This window comes from Chrysemys picta, chromosome 20 (assembly GCF_011386835.1).
Source record: "Chrysemys picta bellii isolate R12L10 chromosome 20, ASM1138683v2, whole genome shotgun sequence".
NCBI lineage: Eukaryota > Metazoa > Chordata > Testudines > Emydidae > Chrysemys > Chrysemys picta.
The window spans coordinates 9562179-9580694 of record NC_088810.1 but is presented as its reverse complement, the minus strand read 5'-3'; the positions used below and the strand labels follow the sequence as shown (position 1 = coordinate 9580694).

Genomic DNA, 18516 nt, shown 5'->3' with positions numbered 1-18516 from the left:
GGTCATTTTTGCATTGGGACAGAGGCAGACCTGCAACTCGGCAGCCGCAACGCGACTGAGCAGCTGTTTTTAGGGACCGCTCCGTTCCCCTGCATAGGGTGTGGGGAGGGAGGGGTGTTACAAACAGGACATGGGCTGTCTAACCTAGTGCTCAAAACAGGAGTTGGGAAATCAGGCCAGGCTACGAACTGGGAGGTCAGAGTACGAGGCAGACCCGAGGGCAAATCCAGAGTCAAGCATCGGGAGGCAGGGTCCTGTTACCAGGAGATCAGAGGTAGGAGCCAAACTTGAGAGCAGAACCAGGGATCAACACGCAGAGTCAGGCCGAGTCAGGGTACCAGGAAGAGGAAGAGGAAGAGGACGAGGAAGGCACAGACTCCAGAGCAGGGCGGAAGGGTCAGGGAGTCGCTTTCGGCAATGGAGAAGGTGCCGTTCCAAAGGCTAATTCCTGCCGGGTTCCCCTGCAGGGGACAGACGCGGAAGCAAAGGCCGGCTTCCTTCCACAACTCCCCAGGATCCAACCTGCTTGTGCCAGGTGTACGTGTGGAGGGAGTTGCCTGGATGCCGACATGTGGGCAGCTCCCCAGATATGGCAATCACGTTGACTCACAGGGACAGCCCATTTCCCCAGCATAAAAAATGGCCCATCCCAGAGGATCCTTAGTTTTGACCAAGACACAACCACCAGAGCCTCTTCCGCTCCCCGCCAGGAGCTACAGGTGAAGCAGGGCTAGTCTAGTCCCTGTTGTTGGGATGACTGGCTGGCGGTATCATGGCGCTGGGGTGGAAAGGAGATAACTCTGGTTTGGGGAGCGACATAGGGTGGTGTTTTGGGGCATCTTGAGATTATTGGGGTGATTATGGGCTGCCAGTGGGATCACTCTGTTTTGGGGGTATTGACGGGATGGAATGGGGGCTCTGCTCTTTTATTGGGGGTGATTATGGAGTATGAGGTTGCACTGGTCTTTATTGGGGGTGATTATGGGGTACGAGGGGGCATTGCTCTGTTATTGGGGTGATTATGGAGTATGAGGTTGCACTGGTCTTTATTGGGGGTGATTATGGGGTACGAGGGGGCATTGCTCTGTTATTGGGGGTGATTATGGACTACGAGGGGCATGGTTTTATTGAGATGATTATGGGGCACAAGGCGCATTGCTCTTTTTTGGGGGGTGATTATGGGCTACGAGGGGTGTTGCTCTGTTATTTGGGGTGATTATGGGGTATGAGAGGGTATTGCTCTTTATTGGGGATGATTAAGGGATACAAGAGAGCATTGCTTTGTTATTGGGGGTGATTATGGGGTACGAGAGGACATTGCTCTTTATTGGGGGCGATTATGGGATACGAGGGGCATTGCTCTGGTATTGGAGATGATTATGGGGTGGAATGGGGCACTTAATGAAGATGGAGGGCTTGGCGGTTTGGCTGCTCAGCTTGTACTTGGAAGACGTGGCTTCTAATCTCTGGTCTGACGCTCCATCCCTGTAGGACCTTGGCCCAATCACTTAGCCTCTCTGTGCCTCAGTTTTCCCATCTCTACAATGGGGGTCATAGCCCTGCCCTGCCTCACCAAGGAATTGTGGGGATAAATACGGTAAAGATTGGGAGGTGCTCGGATACTACCGTAATGGAGGCCAGATACTGCCTGAGATCTATTAATTTCTCTGTTATTATGCTGGTCATAGGGGTTTCTCCCTCTTCTGTTATTGGGGTGACATGTTAGAAGGGGAATGAGTGACAGTGGAGTGGGCTCAGGCCAGCTCATGGAAATCTTTCTCATCTGGCTTGACTTTTAGTTTCTCTCCCCATCCCCGCCAACAGATCAGATCTTTTCATGGAACATGCCCCTGGGGGCGACTGGGACCGGGCGGAAGTGGAAGATGGAGCTGAGTTGGGGGACAGTGGACCCCCATTGCCAATAGACGATCACAGTGTGTTTCCCCTCCCCATGTCGGGCAGTGCTATCATCTCCTGCTACAGGCAGGGCAGCCGAGGTGCAGAGAAGCCGCTTGCTCATGGGAGCCTGTGGAAGAAGAGGGACTCAAGCCTGGCTTTCCTGAATCCTAAGCGTGCACCTTCCCCGCAAGGCATCTGTCCTCCTCAAGACGTGGCCAATGATTCCCTTTCAATCTCTTTCCCTGCAGTAAAGCCACCGACGGTATCCATCACCACAACCGCCATGGAGCTGCTGATCATCGCGATGCTGGTAGTCGGGGCAGCCGCAGGTAGGGAAAAGAGTCAAGCGAGAAGCCAAAGTTGGGTTGGGTGAGAAGGTTCTGCAGCTTCCCCACAGGTCCTTCCAGGAATGTCTCAGAGACGTTGCTTAAGACAGGTTCCTGCTCAGGAAGAGCAAAGTTCTCAGCAGTCCCATTATCGATTTCACAAGTTGCAAAAGGGAATTAATGCATTCAGGCCTCAGCTCTGATTATTCATTATTGTTTGTAGAGCAGGAAGGGAGCCATGATTTCACAATCTGTTTGCGTCCCGAATCAGGACCGAAGGAAAGGGTGGTTGGTGAAGCACTGGAATGGGTTACCTAGGGAGGTGGTGGAATCTCCATTCTTAGATGTTTTTAAGGTCAGGCTTGACAAAGCCCTGGCTGGGATGATTTAGTTGGGGATTAGATCCTGCTTTGAGCAGGGGGTTGGACTAGATGACCTTCTGAGGTGTCTTCCAACCCGGATATCCTATGATTCTATGAATTTTGAAATTTCCCACAAAATGAAATGTTTGGGGGGGGGGGGGAGGAAATACATCTGCTTCACTGAGATTTCAATCTCTTTGAGTTTAAAACATATATAAAATATATAACTTTTAGAGGGCATCTTTTCTAATCCAATGTTAATTCTTTTAAGAAAAAAGAGAAAACAAAAAATTATTAAAAAAAAAAAAACAAATCAAAATGGCCCTTTCCGATAATGTCCAATGCTCTGTTCAGACTGCCTATCTCATGAAGCACCATGCACCTTTTGGTGAGGAGAAGTTAGTGCATCATGGGAATCCCTGGCTGTGAGCATCATGGGAAATGTAGTTTGATTGTGGAGCCCAGCCCATAGAGGAGACTGCTTCATTTCGATCTTTTTTAAAAATGAATTTGCATCACAATCAACACATTTCTGTGGAAATTTTAAATTTTGACAAAATGCCATTTTCTGATGGGAAAACGTTCCATCCAAAAAAGTTTGATAGTTTTTATTACTTGTATTGCGGTAAAGCCTAGAAACGCCAGTCACTGACCAAGCTCCTGCTCTCCTGAGCAATTGTAAATTGTGATTTCCAGAGGTTTATAATTTAACCAAGTCTGGGGGAATTTTCATGAGAACAGCAAAAGGCACCTCCCTGACCCCAGGGCTATTCCTTTGCAAAATTTCAAGTCCCTGCTACCAAGGCACTAGAGCACTTCAAAAAGTGGTTGGAGAATTGTTTGAACATTGCAAAAATGACCTATCATTCCCGAACCTCATTCTTGGAAATGGCTGAACTGGGTCTTTCCAAAGCACGTTCAGAGAGCAAGTGTGGAAAATCTCAGCCTGAAGAGTTAAAGTTTGGCAAAGCTTTCAGCCACTGAAAACAGGGTTTGATCAAGGAAAGTGTTAGGTAACCTTGACTCTAGGTGTTATTACCAACATTACCTACTATAGTTTATAATCCCTGCCAGAGCAAGTTGGTTTTACATGTAAATTCTGGCTCCCCAAATATTCAGCTCAAGAAAAGTGTGAAAATCATTATTGTAGAATACCAGCTAGCCTGCGACTGTCCAATCCAAAAAACAAATTATTTCCACTTCTCCCCACAAAAAAAAAATCGACTTTTCAGAAAAAAAAGAAATTTGCAACATTTTGATCTGGAAAAGCTGACACAATGCTTCATGGGAGTTGTAGTATGTGGGCTTGAGGCCCCCATCCTCCTCCAATGGCCAAATTCTGTGGTGAGACTACAACTCCCATGGTATGGTGAGGGGAGTTGATGGCATTATGGGAGTCCCTGGTTGTGATGCATCATGGGAAATGTAGTCTCACTGTGGAGCATGGCCTATAAAGGAATATGGGGCACCCAAACTGCAATACCGCAGAAGGGTGCCAACAGTATTTCCAAATAAAACTATTTTGGGTTTGGGATGTTTCTATCCATCCCTGTTGATGATGCCCCAGCCAGCTAGTCTGCAGGAATAGGACCCAAGACTTCTATGTGTAAAACCATGAGTCTTTCCTCTCTGAATAAAAGGATCAAACTCCATGCGCCTGCAGATTCATGAGGGCAGTTGGGCAGGAACTGGAATCTTGTGTAATACATTCTGTGATTTCAAATTTTATTTTCATTCCAACATTAAACCACCCCGGCGAGTTTTGAAATTTCCAGCAAGTTGAAATATTCCCAGAAAGAAATCTTTGTTTCTCATCAGTGGAAATGTTTCATTTTGATACCATCAGGGTGGTTCGTTCCCATTTTTAATTTGTAAAGCATTAAAATACATTCAATAAGATTGTAAAATATCAAAACAGAGAGTCATTTTGAAATGAAAATTGAAACGTTCCACTCTGATCATCTCAATTTCTTTCCACACAAAATGTTGTTGAAATCGACACGTTCCCTGTGAAACGTTTCCATTTCAACAAAATGTCATTTTCAGAAGGAAAACTGTTTCATTGGAAATTTTCCAACCAGCTGTACCCATGAGCTTATACCTGTGGTATAGCTATTAGAGGATTGGGCCAAAAGAAACCTGATGAGGTTCAACAAGGACAAGTGCAGAGTCCTGCACTTAGGATGGAAGAATCCCATTCACTGTTACAGACTAGGGACCGAGTGGCTAGGCAGCAGTTCTGCAGAAAAGGACCTAGGGGTTATGGTGGACGAGAAGCTGGATATGAGTCAACAGTGTACCCTTGTTGCCAAGAAGGCTAACGGCATTTTGGGCTGTATAAGTAGGGGCATTGCCAGCAGATCGAGGGACGTGATCGTTCCCCTCTATTTGACATTGGTGAGGCCTCATCTGGAGTACTGTGTCCAGTTTTGGGCCCCACACTACAAGAAGGATGTGGAAAAATTGGAAAGAGTCCAGCGAAGGGCAACAAAGATGATTAGGGGGCTGGAGCACATGAGTTATGAGGAGAGGCTGAGGGAACTGGGATTGTTTAGTCTGCAGAAGAGAAGAATGAGGGGGGATTTGATAGCTGCTTTCAACTACCTGAAAGGGGGTTCCAAAGAGGATGGATCTAGACTGTTCTCAGTGGTACCAGATGACAGAACAAGGAGTAATGGTCTCAAGTTGCAGTGGAGGAGGTTTAGACTGGATATTAGGGAAAACTTTTTCATTAGGAGGGTGGTGAAGCACTGAAATGGGTTACCTAGGGAGGTGGTGGAATCTCCTTCCTTAGAGGTTTTTAAGGTCAGGCTTGACAAAGCCCTGGCTGGGATGATTTAGTTGGGATTAGATCCTGCTTTGAGCAGGGGGTTGGACTAGATGACCTCCTGAGGTCCGTTCCAACCCTGATATTCTATGATTCTATGATAGAAACCCTGTGGTAGTGTGATGTGCACTAGATATGCCAAATGTCTTGGGGAAAATTGATTGATAACATCTCTGATAATACAACCCTTGGGATAATATTGCTGCTGGATGTTGAAGGGAAATGGGCCATGGAAGATGAATCTGAACTGAAAAGAGATGGCCGATGTTTATCAGCTACAGTATTTACTCCTGGGGGAATTCTGCACCAAAAACAAATATAAAAATTCTGCACCAAAAATTAAAAATTCTGCACACAATATTTTAAAATTCTGCATATTTTATTTGTCAAAATAACACAATATAATCACATCAGTTTCAATTATTTTGGTAATTTATTTCAAAATACCTGTCAGCAAGTATGTCTGTAACAAAACGGAAAACGAAAAGATTCAGGACATGTTTTTTTGTCAAATAGATTCTTTCCGAGGCATATAAATACAGATCTTTGAGTAAAAAGAACAGGAGTACTTGTGGCACCTTAGAGACTAACAAATTTAAATTTAAATTTGTTAGTCTCTAAGGTGCCACAAGTACTCCTGTTCTTTTTGCGGATACAGACTAACACGGCTGCTACTCTGAAACCTGATCTTTGAGTAGCTCATTTAAACTACCATACAGAACCATATTTTCTGCCCCCTCATAGAATATCAGGGTTGGAAGGGACCTCAGGAGTTCATCTAGTCCAACCCCCTGCTCAGAGCAGGACCAATCCCCAGACAGATTTTTACCCTAGTTCCCTAAATGGCCTCCTCAAGGATTGAGCTCACAAGCCTGGGTTTAGCAGGCCAATGCTCAAACCACTGAGCTATCCCTCCCCCCCATAGAAAGAGAGAGACCTGGCCTGAACCAGACAGAGCAGACACTTGAACCTGGGTTTCCCACATCCCAGGTACATACCCTAACCACTGGGCTACTCTGGGGTGCAGTGCAAAGGCTTGGGGGAGTCAGGGGTAACGGAGGAACTGACAGAGAGGGAAGGAGCCTGCAAATGAACCTGTATGGTTTCTGGGTGTGGGTGAGAGAAATGTGGAACAGGTTTTTTGGGGGGACAAGGACAGATTGTTAGGGAGCCACCCCCAGACAGACCCTGACTGAGCCCTAGCCTCTCCCATTCGTTCAGGCACATCTGACCCTGTCCCCATGTGTCCCTCTACCCCCACTCAGACACCCACGCCCCTATCCCCAGGTGGCCCTCCATCCCACTCAGCCACCCCGATATGTCCCTGACTCCCCTCCCCCATGTCCATGTGTCCCTGTGCCCCCATCTGTCCCTCTCAGCAGCCCCCTCCCCCTTCCCCATGTGTCCCTGTGCCCCCACTCAGCCACCCCTCTTCCCCCATGTGTCCCTGAACCTCCTTCCTCATGTCCCCATGTGTCCCTGTGCCCCCACTCAGCCACCCCTCTTCCCCCATGTGGCCCTGCACCTCCAATCCCATTCAGCCCTGCCCCAGACTGTCCTCCCCCAATAGCCCTTATGAACTCCAGTCTGTGACCCCTCCCCGCAGCAGCCCCATGTGTCCACCCAGTCTTTCCCCCCATATCTCCTCTCTCCTGACCTGCTCCCACCGGTGCTGTGAAGAAAGCAACCTCTTCCCTTCCCTGTCGCAGCTGGAGCTTGCTCAGGAGTAGCTGCTCTGCTCTAGCGCCACAGCGGCTCTTGGTGGGCAAAAGGCAGAACTGCAGCAACTTGCTGGCGGAAGATATTTTCTGCAGAAAAAAATTAGGTGCGGCACATGAATTCTGCTCGCGCCCAGTGACGAGGATTCCCCCACGAGTAAATACTCTGCTTTTCTGTGCAAAAATTTGCAAGATGGGCTAGGGGCAACGCCTGCAGCTGGGGATTTGTAGCATTAGCATCCGGATTCTTCACAAATGCAGACTACAAACGCACACCGCTTGAGAAGGAAAGTCTGGGACATTTTTCTTGGTCTTGAAGCGTCTCCCACTGTGTCTATAGATCATTCATGATCAAAATAACCCATTTAAAAGCTGCGGGCCATCTCAAATCCCAGCGCTCACTCTTCAGAACTCACCACTGAATTGGCTTCAGGAAGTCAAATAATTGTGGGATGATGATGCTTTGTCCAAGATCTGAAATGAGATCCATCAAGACCAGGCTCCTGAAACCAGCTGCAAGGTTTGACCTCCATATCAACCTACTCAGATGATGTGTCCTCTCGCATGTGGGACATATGAGCAGATGCAACCGCAGAGGAAGAGACACTGGAGTCAATGATACATGCTCTACATCCTGGATGGGAAATGCATTTCATGCCTAAACACTATGCTGTAGAATCCTGCAGTGGTGGATAATGTTCTCTTCAAAGGGAAGTGTGTTAAGCTTCCATTTATCTTCAGGGGGAAAAAACAGGATCTTAAAGTTTATTCATTAAGGACACATAGGCATGGGAAAATCCCCCGGGAAGAAAATCTAAGGGAAGAAGGAGTTCAGGCGAGCTGGCAGTTTCTCAAGGAGACAATATTGAAGACACAACTGCAAATTATCTGGATGAGAAGGAATGATAGGAAGAATAGGAAGAGGCCAATAGGGCTCCATCAGGAGCAATTTAAGGACCTGAAAATCAAAAAGTGGAAATCTGGACAAATTTATAAGGAGGAGGACAAAAGAATAGCCACAAGCATGAAGGGACAAAATCAGAAACTCTAAGGCTAGGTCCACACTACCCACCTGATTTGGCAGGTAGAGATCGATCTTCTGGGATTGATTTATCACGTCTCATCTGGACACGATAAATCGATCCCAGAAGCGCTCCCCCGTCGACTGCAGAACTCCTGCTCGCCAAGAGAAGGAAGCGCTGTCGACGGGGGAGCTTGCCTGTGCCGCGTGGACCCGCAGTAAGTAAACTTAGTTCGATCTAGGAAACGTCGACTTCAGTTACGCTATTCTCGTAGCTGAAGTTGCGTTTCCTAGATCGATCCCCCGCCCCAGTGTGGACCAAGCCTAAGGCACAAAATGAGTTAGCAAGGGATATAAAAAGCAATAAGAAGAGGTTCTTTAAATACATTAGGAGCAGAAGAAAGACCAAGGAAAGTGGAGGCCCTCTATTTGGCAGGGAAAGAGAGCTAATAACAGATGACATCAAGAAGGATGAGCTGTTTAATGCCTATTTTGCTTCAGTCTTCACTAAAAAGGTTAATGATGTCCAGATAATCAACACAATTAATATTAACAACCAGGGGAAGGAACTCAAGCCAAAACAAGAAAAGAACGGGTTAAAGAATATTTAGCTAAGTTAGATGTATTCAAGTCAGCAGGGTCTGATGAAATTCGTCCTAGGGTCCTTAAGGAACGAACTGAAGCAATCTCAGAACCATTATCAATGATCTTTGAGAACTTCTGGAAGACAGGTGAGGTCCCAGGAGACTGGAGAAGGGCAAACATAATTCCTCTTTTTAAAAAGAGGAACAAAGAGGACCCGGGGAATTACAGGCCAGGCAGCCTAACTTCAATGCCTGGAAAGATACTGCAACCAATTATTAATCTATTTGTACGCTCCTGGAGGACAAAAGGGCTATAGAAATAGCCAGCATGGATTTGTCAAGAACAAATTGTGCCAAGCCAGCCTATTTTCCTTCTTTAAAAGGGTTACTGGCCTAGTAGATGAGGGGAAGCAGTGGATGAACTATATCTTGATTTTAGAAAGGTTTTTGACACAGTCCCCCATGACATTCTCATAAGCAAACTAGGAAGAGGTGGTCTAGATGAAATTACTAGAAGGTGGGTGCACAACTGGCTGAAAGACCGTACTCAAAGAGTAGTTATCAATGGTTCACTGCCAAAGTGGGTGGGTATATCTAGCCATGTCCTACAGGGCTCAGTCCTGGGTCCGGTACTGTTCAATATTTTCATTAATGACTTGGATCATGGAGTGGAGAGTACACTGATAAAATGTGTGGCTGACACCAAGTTGGGTGGGGCTGCAAGCACTTTGGAGGACAGAATTAGATTTCAAAATGACCTCAACAAATTAGAGAATTGGTCTGAACTCATCAAGATGAAATTCTGTAAAGACAACTGCAAAGTACTTCACTTCAGAAGGAAAAATCAAAGCGCAACTACAAAATGGGGAATAACTGGCTAGGTGGCAGCACTGCTGAAAAGGACCTGGGGATGATAATGGATCCCAAATGGAATATGAGCCAACACTGTGATGCAGATCTGAACAAGGCTAATATCATTCTGGGGTGTATTAACAGGAGTGTCATATGAAAGAAACAGGAGGTAATTGTCCCGCTCTACTCAGCACGGTGAGACCTCGGCTGCAGAATTGTGTCCAGTTGGAAACAGTCCAGAGGAGACCAGCAAAAATGATCAGAGGTTTAGAAAACCTGCCTTGTGAGGAAAGGTTAAAACAACGAGGCATGTTTAGTCTTGAGAAAAGACGACTGACAGGGAACCTGAGAACAGTCTTCACACACATTCAGGGCTGTTATAAAGAGGCCGGTAATCAATTGTTCCCCATGTCCGCTGAAGATAGGACAAGAAGCAATGGGTTAATCTGCAGCAAGGCAGATTTAGGGTAGATATTAGGGAAAACTTTCTAACTCTCGGGATAGTTAAATTCTGGCATCGGCTTCCAAGGCAGCTTGTGGGAGCCCCGTCATTGAAGGTTTTTAGGACCAGGTTGGACAAACACCTGTCAGGGATGGTCTAGATTTTTGGGGGGTCCTGCCTCAGCACAGGGGGCTGGACTTGACGACCTCCTGAGGTCCCTTCCAGCCCCATATATCTATGACGCTATGATTTTGTCAAAAGCAAAAAGTTCTTCTGATCAACCTGAAATGGATTTCCCCCCCCCCAAAATTTTTCATGGGAAATTTGCAAGGGGTGTGTGGGGGGGGCAGGGGGGATTGTTTCCGCTCCGTAACAGAACACGGGGGAAAAAATTGAAATTGTGAACAGTTTCCATAGAACCTGCAACATAGAAAACCTGCATCCTTCCTGGTTCCAGCCCTGATCCCTGTTAGAAGAGATGAACGTAAGATCATAGGGCTGGAAGGGGCCTCCTGGGGCATCATGTTCAGTCCCTGCTACCATGGGCAACTCAGTCATAGAAACGTATTGAGCTCCATCTTCAAACTAATGAGGTTTTTTGCCCACCTGCTCCTGTTCCACAACCTCTCTCCTCCGATGGTTAGTAACCTTCTTCTAAGTCTCAGCCTAGATTTATCCACAGCCACATTATTTGTTCTTGTGCCAACGCTGGTCTCTAACTCTTCTCACTCACCAGTATTTCCCCCCTCGCATTTAGAGAGAACAATCAGATCCCCTCTCGGCCTTCCTTTTAGGTTAAACCAGCCAAGCTCTTTCTGTCTCCCCTTGTAAAATTTGCCCTTCATTCCCCTGATCACCCTAGCCCCCTTCGCTACATGAGTTCCAGTTGGAATTCCTCTTTCTGGAACACAGGTGACAGGAACTCGAGGTTTTCCCAGTGGCATTAATGCCTCCCTATCCCTACTGGAAATACCTCACCTGGTACAACCACAGACCGCCTTCTGCTTTTGCATGGCCACGTGGGAGCAGCAGCTCATGGTCATCCTGCCACCGGCCAATCCGAACAGATGTAACTAATGCTTGCCCCTCCCCCTGCCTTGCTTCCAGCTGATGTTTGCCACTCTCCATTGCAGCCTCAGACACAGAGGGAATCCGGGTCGTTGGGGGGAGAAACTGCCTCTTTGGCTCGCGGCCCTACCAGGTGGCTCTCCTGAGGAATGGCCGCATCTACTGTGGCGGGAGCCTGATAGCCCCGAAGTGGGTGCTAACTGCTGCGCACTGCAGCACACGGATCAGGTAAGTCAATGCGGGGGTGGAGGGAGAGAGGGAGATGCATGGGAATAACCCACGTCCCCAGTCCTTATCTTCTCCCTCGGTGTCCCCCATCTATGCCCAGGTCTCCCTCTGCACCCCCGAATTCCCAGCCCCATCCTCCTCCATTTTTTCCAGCCCTCAAATCATTTTTGTGGTTCTTCTCTGCACCCGCTGTGGTTTTCCAGCATCCTTGTACAGATGTGCCTCGGCATGGCAGTATTGGCCTCCCCAGCGGTGTGTGCAGAGGGAAACTCACCTCCAGGCGCGCCAGCATCAGCCCCTGTAGCATCCCACAGGCAGTTCATGTGCAGGTGCTCTAGGAGCTGATGGAATGGAGCAGAGCTCCAAGAAATATTTTCCCTTGACTCCAACCTGCTGCCCCCTGCTGGTTTTAGGGCACCAGTGGGGCCCTACGGCTGAAGCCCTGAGTCCTGGCACCTCCTGTAGGGCTGAAGCCCCAAGTCCCCCTGCTCCACCGGAGCCAGAATGGAGGAGGGATGTGGGGAGCTCCCGGAAATACTTGAAGAGAATTTAAGCCCTGAAATGAACACCTGGCATTCCGCAGAAGGGAAGTGCCAGAAAAATTGGAACCAATTCAGGCCGCCTTTTTAGAGCTCTGTAATTACTGCAGGTCACGCAGATAGATGTGTCCTTCCCTGCCCCTCCTTTTGTCCTCACTCTCTTTGTCTGTTAGGATGAAGCTGGTATCTTTGTTGTATTTGGAAAAACGAATTAAAAGGTATACATCATACCTTAAAAATCACAATGTCTCATGTCGACATTTTTCAAAAGTTTCGATTTCTCCATTCAAGACTTTTTCTTTCAAACTGCCCTGTTAGTTGATTTTCAGAAACGTTTCGCGATGACTGAGCTGAACTTTTCTCCCTCAACTTTTCGATTCGGTGGAAATTTCAAAACTCTTTGACCCAGGTTTACTCTTTGCAATTCTCAGTGCGCCGCATGTTGGTTGAACTTGGCATGAGCGAGAAGCAGTAACCCGGGACAGGGCAAAAGTAAAAATAACCATTAAGTGGGTCCCAAAAGAAGGGTGAGCAGATAGCACGTGTGAAATACTGGAATACTTTTTTTCATTGAGTGGAGTATGGTGGCATATATAAACTAAACCCTAATATTGGGACAATCCTGATATTGGGATGTCTGGTCCCCCTACCCAAAAGCCAAGGACAAGGAATTCATGAATGTTGGTGAAAACTGCAGCTTTCATAACACCAAACTATCCCACAAATTTGGGGCAATTTCACCAGTATTCATCCAATGCGTAAAACAAGGTGCAAGAAACAATAGTGTGAGCAACAATGGCTCAGAATGTGTGGAAGGTGGCTATGCAGACAGAGAGAAAATTAACAAAATATGCTGTGTACATGTGGCATGAGAACAAAGCATGATATGTACAGGAATTGGGCTTGAAAATAACTGGACCAACCATAAAGTGCATGATTTCATGTAAAATGGATGGCGTATGTGTCAGAATAGGGTTAAACTTGTTTATAAAGTAACCAATACTTTGTGTCATGTTCCATACCTACCCCTTACATGTGACTCTGACCAATTTTGAGCAGTCTAAGAGTATGCCAAGTAAAACACGAGAAAGGACGAGATTGGAGTCGAACTGAGTTCTTGAAGAATTAAGTTGACAAGGTCTCAGAGGCTACTCCAGCTTCAAAAATCCATTATTGGCCTGTCAGGGTTCCTTCCCCACTTTGAACTCTGGGGTACAGATGTGGGGACCCGCATGAAATTGTTTATGTTTATATTCCACCAGCTTAGGTTAAAAACTTCCCCAAGGCACAATTTCCTTGCCCTGGGATGGTATCGCTGCCACCACCAAGTGAGTTAGACAGGAAAAGGACCACTTGGAGTTCCTGTTTCCCCCAAAATATCCCCCCAAGCCCCTTCACCCCCTTTCCTGGGGAGGCTGGAGAATAATATACCAACCAAATAGGTAACCAAGGTAAGCACAGACCAGACTCTTGGGTTTTTAGGACACTAAAAACCCAATTAGATTCTTAAAATCAGAACTTTATTATAAAGAAAAAAGTAAAAGAAGCACCTCTGTAAAATCAGAATGGAAGGTAATTTTACAGGGTAATAAGCTTTAAAATACAGAGGATTCCCCTCTAGGCAAAACTTTAAAGTTACAAAAAAACAGGAATAAACCTCCCTCTTAGTATAGGGAAAATTCACAAGCTAAAACAAAAGATAATCTAACGCATTTCCTTGCTATTACTTACTATTTCTGTAATATTAGATGTATCATTTCAGTAGGAGCTGGATTACTTGCTTGGTCTCTCTCTTTGTCTCCGAGAGAACAACACCAAGAGCACAAAGCAAAAACCTTCCCCCACAGATTTGAAAGTATCTTCTCCCCTTATTGGTCCTTTTGGTCAGGTGCCAACCGGTTATTTGAGCTTCTTAACCCTTTACAGGTACAGGAGGGATTTTATGCTACCCTTAGTTGTATGTTCATGACAAGGCCCAACTGTAGTTGCTTATCTGCTATGGCCTTTGAATAGCAGCCCATTGATCTCTTCCTTTGTCCTCTCTCATGCAGCAACGTGCAGGTGCATCTGGGGGATTATAATCTCCGGGCGAAGGAAGGCACAGAACAGATACGAAGAATCCGCAACTTCTTCGTGCACCCCGGGTATAACCTTCATCCTCGTGACAACGACTTCATGCTTCTGGAGTTGGATGAGCCTGCTCAACTCAACAACTACGTGAACACAATCAACCTGGCTACCCGTTGTCCCTCTCCTGGAACACGATGCAGTGTGTCGGGATGGGGCACCATCAAGACCCCCCGAAGTATGGGGTGCTGGGTGTAGAGGGTAGGGGTTAAGCTTGGACTCAGCTTTGGGAGGGGGTGGAAGCTCTTTAAGGAGACCTCGTTAATGGGCTGACAAGGGTCTTTGGCTTCCCTGGGGGAAATCTTTCAACCAAAACAATTTGTAATGAAAAACACAGCTGCGACAACACCAAAGTGTCCCACAAATTAAGAGAGTTTTCATTCATTTCAGAAAAAAATATTCCGAAAAAAGTGAAAACTTTGCATTTTGAAAACACTGGGACACAATGGCTTGATTTTTGTTCTATTTGAAATGTTTCCTTTTGAAATTTCCTTTCCTTTTGTTTTCAAAACAAGTTTAAAACGTTACAGATGTGCTTCAAATCACAATGAAATATGATAAGATCACATAAAATACTGGATCTAAATGAAACAATTTGTTTGACCTGAAATGAGGGCTTTTTTCTAGGTTTTCTGCTCCTCAAAAATTTCCTTATTTGGAATATAAATGTGGCCAGCTCCCAGCTGGGGTCAATCAGCCGTAGTTCCATTGGAGTCAATGGGGCCAGATTCCAGCTGGGGTCAATGGGCCGTAGCTCCATTGGAGTCAATGGGGCCAGATCCCAGCTGGGGTCAATCGGCCATAGCTCCATTGGAGTCAATGGGGCCAGATCCCAGCTGGGGTCAATCGGCCGTAGCTCCATTGGAGTCAATGGGGCCAGATCCCAGCTGGGGTCAATGGGCCGTAGCTCCATTGGAGTCAATGGGGCCAGATCCCAGCTGGGGTCAATGGGCCGTAGCTCCATTGGAGTCAATGGGGCCAGATCCCAGCTGGGGTCAATGGGCCGTAGCTCCATTGGAGTCAATGGGGCCAGATCCCAGCTGGGGTCAATCGGCCGTAGCTCCATTGGAGTCAATGGGGTCAGATCCCAGCTGGGGTCAATGGGCCGTAGCTCCATTGGAGTCAATGGGGCCAGATCCCAGCTGGGGTCAATGGGCCGTAGCTCCATTGGAGTCAATGGGGCCAGATCCCAGCTGGGGTCAATCGGCCGTAGCTCCATTGGAGTCAATGGGGCCAGATCCCAGCTGGGGTCAATGGGCCGTAGCTCCATTGGAGTCAATGGGGCCAGATCCCAGCTGGGGTCAATGGGCCGTAGCTCCATTGGAGTCAATGGGGCCAGATCCCAGCTGGGGTCAATGGGCCGTAGCTCCATTGGAGTCAATGGGGCCAGATCCCAGCTGGGGTTAATGGGCCGTAGCTCCATTGGAGTCAATGGGGCCAGATCCCAGCTGGGGTCAATCGGCCGTAGCTCCATTGGAGTCAATGGGGCCAGATCCCAGCTGGGGTCAATGGGCCGTAGCTCCATTGGAGTCAATGGGGCCAGATCCCAGCTGGGGTCAATGGGCCGTAGCTCCATTGGAGTCAATGGGGCCAGATCCCAGCTGGGGTCAATCAGCCGTAGTTCCATTGGAGTCAATGGGGCCAGATCCCAGCTGGGGTCAATGGGCCGTAGCTCCATTGGAGTCAATGGGGCCAGATCCCAGCTGGGGTCAATGGGCCGTAGCTCCATTGGAGTCAATGGGGCCAGATCCCAGCTGGGGTCAATGGGCCGTAGCTCCATTGGAGTCAATGGGGCCAGATCCCAGCTGGGGTCAATGGGCCGTAGTTCCATTGGAGTCAATGGGGCCAGATCCCAGCTGGGGTCAATGGGCCGTAGCTCCATTGGAGTCAATGGGGCCAGATCCCAGCTGGGATCAATTAGGCATACCTCCATTGGAGTCAATGGGGCCAGATCCCAGCTGGGGTCAATGGGCCGTCGCTCCATTGGAGTCAATGGGGCCAGATCCCAGCTGGGGTTAATCGGCCGTCGCTCCATTAGAGTCAATGGGGCCAGATCCCAGCTGGGGTCAATGGGCCGTAGCTCCATTGGAGTCAATGGGGCCAGATCCCAGCTGGGGTCAATCGGCCGTAGCTCCATTGGAGTCAATGGGGTCAGATCCCAGCTGGGGTCAATGGGCCGTAGCTCCATTGGAGTCAATGGGGCCAGATCCCAGCTGGGGTCAATGGGCCGTAGCTCCATTGGAGTCAATGGGGCCAGATCCCAGCTGGGGTCAATGGGCCGTAGCTCCATTGGAGTCAATGGGGCCAGATCCCAGCTGGGGTCAATCGGCCGTAGCTCCATTGGAGTCAATGGGGCCAGATCCCAGCTGGGGTCAATGGGCTGTAGCTCCATTGGAGTCAATGGGGCCAGATCCCAGCTGGGATCAATTAGCCATACCTCCATTGGCGCCAGTGGATCTGTGCCAGTTTACACCAGTTGAGGGTCTTACACCAAGTTTTCTTGTCTTGCACCTTGTTCCCCGCTCATGATCTCTTGTTTTTCTGTCATTGCCCAGGGCGGTTCCCAGCCATCATGCAGTGTGCCGATGTCTATAGCGTCAGCCAGGCCAGCTGCCAGGAAAGTTACTGGGGCAGGATCACGGAGAACATGCTGTGTGCTGGCCTGCAACAGGGTGGCACAGGTACATGCCAGGTAAGGGGGCATCCCGGAGAGCGGGGTAGGTGCTGGGTGTAGGAACTCACACAGCTCAATACTCTTTATCCCCACAACCTGCTAACCCTTCTCAGCCTGCTACTGAGGGGCCGTCGTCACTCAGCCCCTGGCCCCAGCCAGCCATGGAAGAGCAGCCGATCTGCCCTCTGGCCACACCGAGCCCTAAGGGCTGGGCTTCATCCAGCTTCCGGGCCTGACAAAGGAGCTGAAACAGTTTCTATGGTGGGGGGCTGAGAGCCATTGTACAAAACTGTAAACCCTGTACATTGATGGAAACCACTTCAAGCCAGGGGGTGATGCCGCACGCCCAGCACCTCTAGTTCTAGCACCTCTGGGCCTGATCCCCAGCTCAGGTGTAGGAAGTCCGGACCACCTGAACCCATTTCTGCTCTTTAAACCCTTCCTGTGGGTGATGTGTGTGTGTGCGTTTGTGTGTGTGTGTCCCTGATGCCCCCTGTTGGAGGGGATGAACCCTGTATGTGTGTGTGTGTGTTGTGTGTTTATGGGTGTGTCCCTGTTGCCCCATGCTGGAGGTGATGAGCCCTGCTGTGTGCACGTGTGTGTGTGTGTGTGTGAGTGTGTGTGTGTGTTGCTAACGCCCCCTGCTGGAGAGGATGAGCCTTGCTCTGTGTGTGCACATGTGGGGCATGGCTGTGTTTGTTGATTGCTCTGTGTTGTCTCATACTGCAGGGCGATTCAGGAGGCCCACTGGTCTGCAACGGTCAGCTGCAGGGCGTGGTCTCCTGGGGGAAGTCTGTCTGTGCCCTGCCGGGACAGCCTGGGGTCTACGCCAATGTCTGCAAAGCTGCCCAGTGGGTGAGGAGCACCATAAGGAGGAGGCTCACCAGATCAGACTGAGAGTTCACAGCACGTCACGCCTGCCACAATTACCCACCAAACGCACGCCCCAGCCACGCCTCTCCTCATCTCGCCACGGCACCCAGGGGGTGCTGAATGGGGTGGAGGGAGCTGGCCTGGGTGCGAATGGGATGGGGGAGCCATAAGCAGCCAATGGTTATGAGCCAGGCCTGACAAATTCCTGATGTTGGGTTAGAAATGTGTGACTGGTTTAAAAGGCATGAATCAGTGTGAAGACTGTGAGATTCCTGTAACAAAGCCCGATGCCAACTCTGTCCACATATCTATTCAAGTGACATCATCATAGGACCTAATCACATCAGCCATACCATCAGGGGCTCGTTCACCTGCACATCTACCAATGTGATATATGCCATCATGTGCCAGCAATGCCCCTCTGCCATGTACATTGGCCAAACCGGACAGTCTCTACACAAAAGAATTAATGGACACAAATCTGACATCAGGAATCATAATACTCAAAAACCAGTGGGAGAACACTTTAACCTGTCTGGCCATTCAATGACAGACCTGCGGGTGGCTATCTTACAACAGAAAACTTCAAAAACAGACTCCAACGAGAGACTGCTGAGCTGGAATTGATATGCAAACTAGACACAATCAACTCAGGATTGAATAAGGACTGGGAATGGCTGAGCCATTACAAACATTGAATCCATCTCCCCATGTAAGTATTCTCACACTTCTTATCAAACTGTCTGTACTGGGCTATCTTGATTATCACTTCAAAAGTTTTTTTTCTCTTACTTAATTGGCCTCTCAGAGTTGGTAAGACAACTCCCACCTGTTTATGCTCTCTGTATGTGTGTATATATATCTCCTCAATATTTATTCCACTCTATATGCATCCGAAGAAGTGGGCTGTAGTCCACGAAAGCTTATGCTCTAATAAATTTGTTAGTCTCTAAGGTGCCACAAGTCCTCCTGTTCT

The 18516-nt window shown here is 48.3% G+C and overlaps 1 protein-coding gene across 1 annotated transcript; it reads left to right on the top strand.

Moving 5' to 3' along the window:
• The first annotated feature begins 2182 nt into the window (after nucleotides 1-2182).
• On the top strand, nucleotides 2183-17564 carry LOC101943183 (trypsin-3-like). The gene is made up of 5 exons (XM_065574668.1): nucleotides 2183-2228; nucleotides 11165-11327; nucleotides 13918-14171; nucleotides 16549-16685; nucleotides 17397-17564. Exons 1-5 carry the CDS (start codon nucleotides 2183-2185, stop codon nucleotides 17562-17564), a joined length of 768 nt encoding a protein of 255 aa, XP_065430740.1.
• The last annotated feature ends 952 nt before the right edge of the window (nucleotides 17565-18516 follow it).

Coding starts and splice junctions, on each gene's coding strand:
- LOC101943183 (XM_065574668.1), top strand. CDS start 2,183: ATGGAGCTGCTGATCATCGCGATGCTGGTAGTCGGGGCAGCCGCAG. Junction 2,229..11,164: donor GGTAGTCGGGGCAGCCGCAG/GTAGGGAAAAGA, acceptor TCTCCATTGCAG/CCTCAGACACAGAGGGAATC. Junction 11,328..13,917: donor CACTGCAGCACACGGATCAG/GTAAGTCAATGC, acceptor TCTCTCATGCAG/CAACGTGCAGGTGCATCTGG.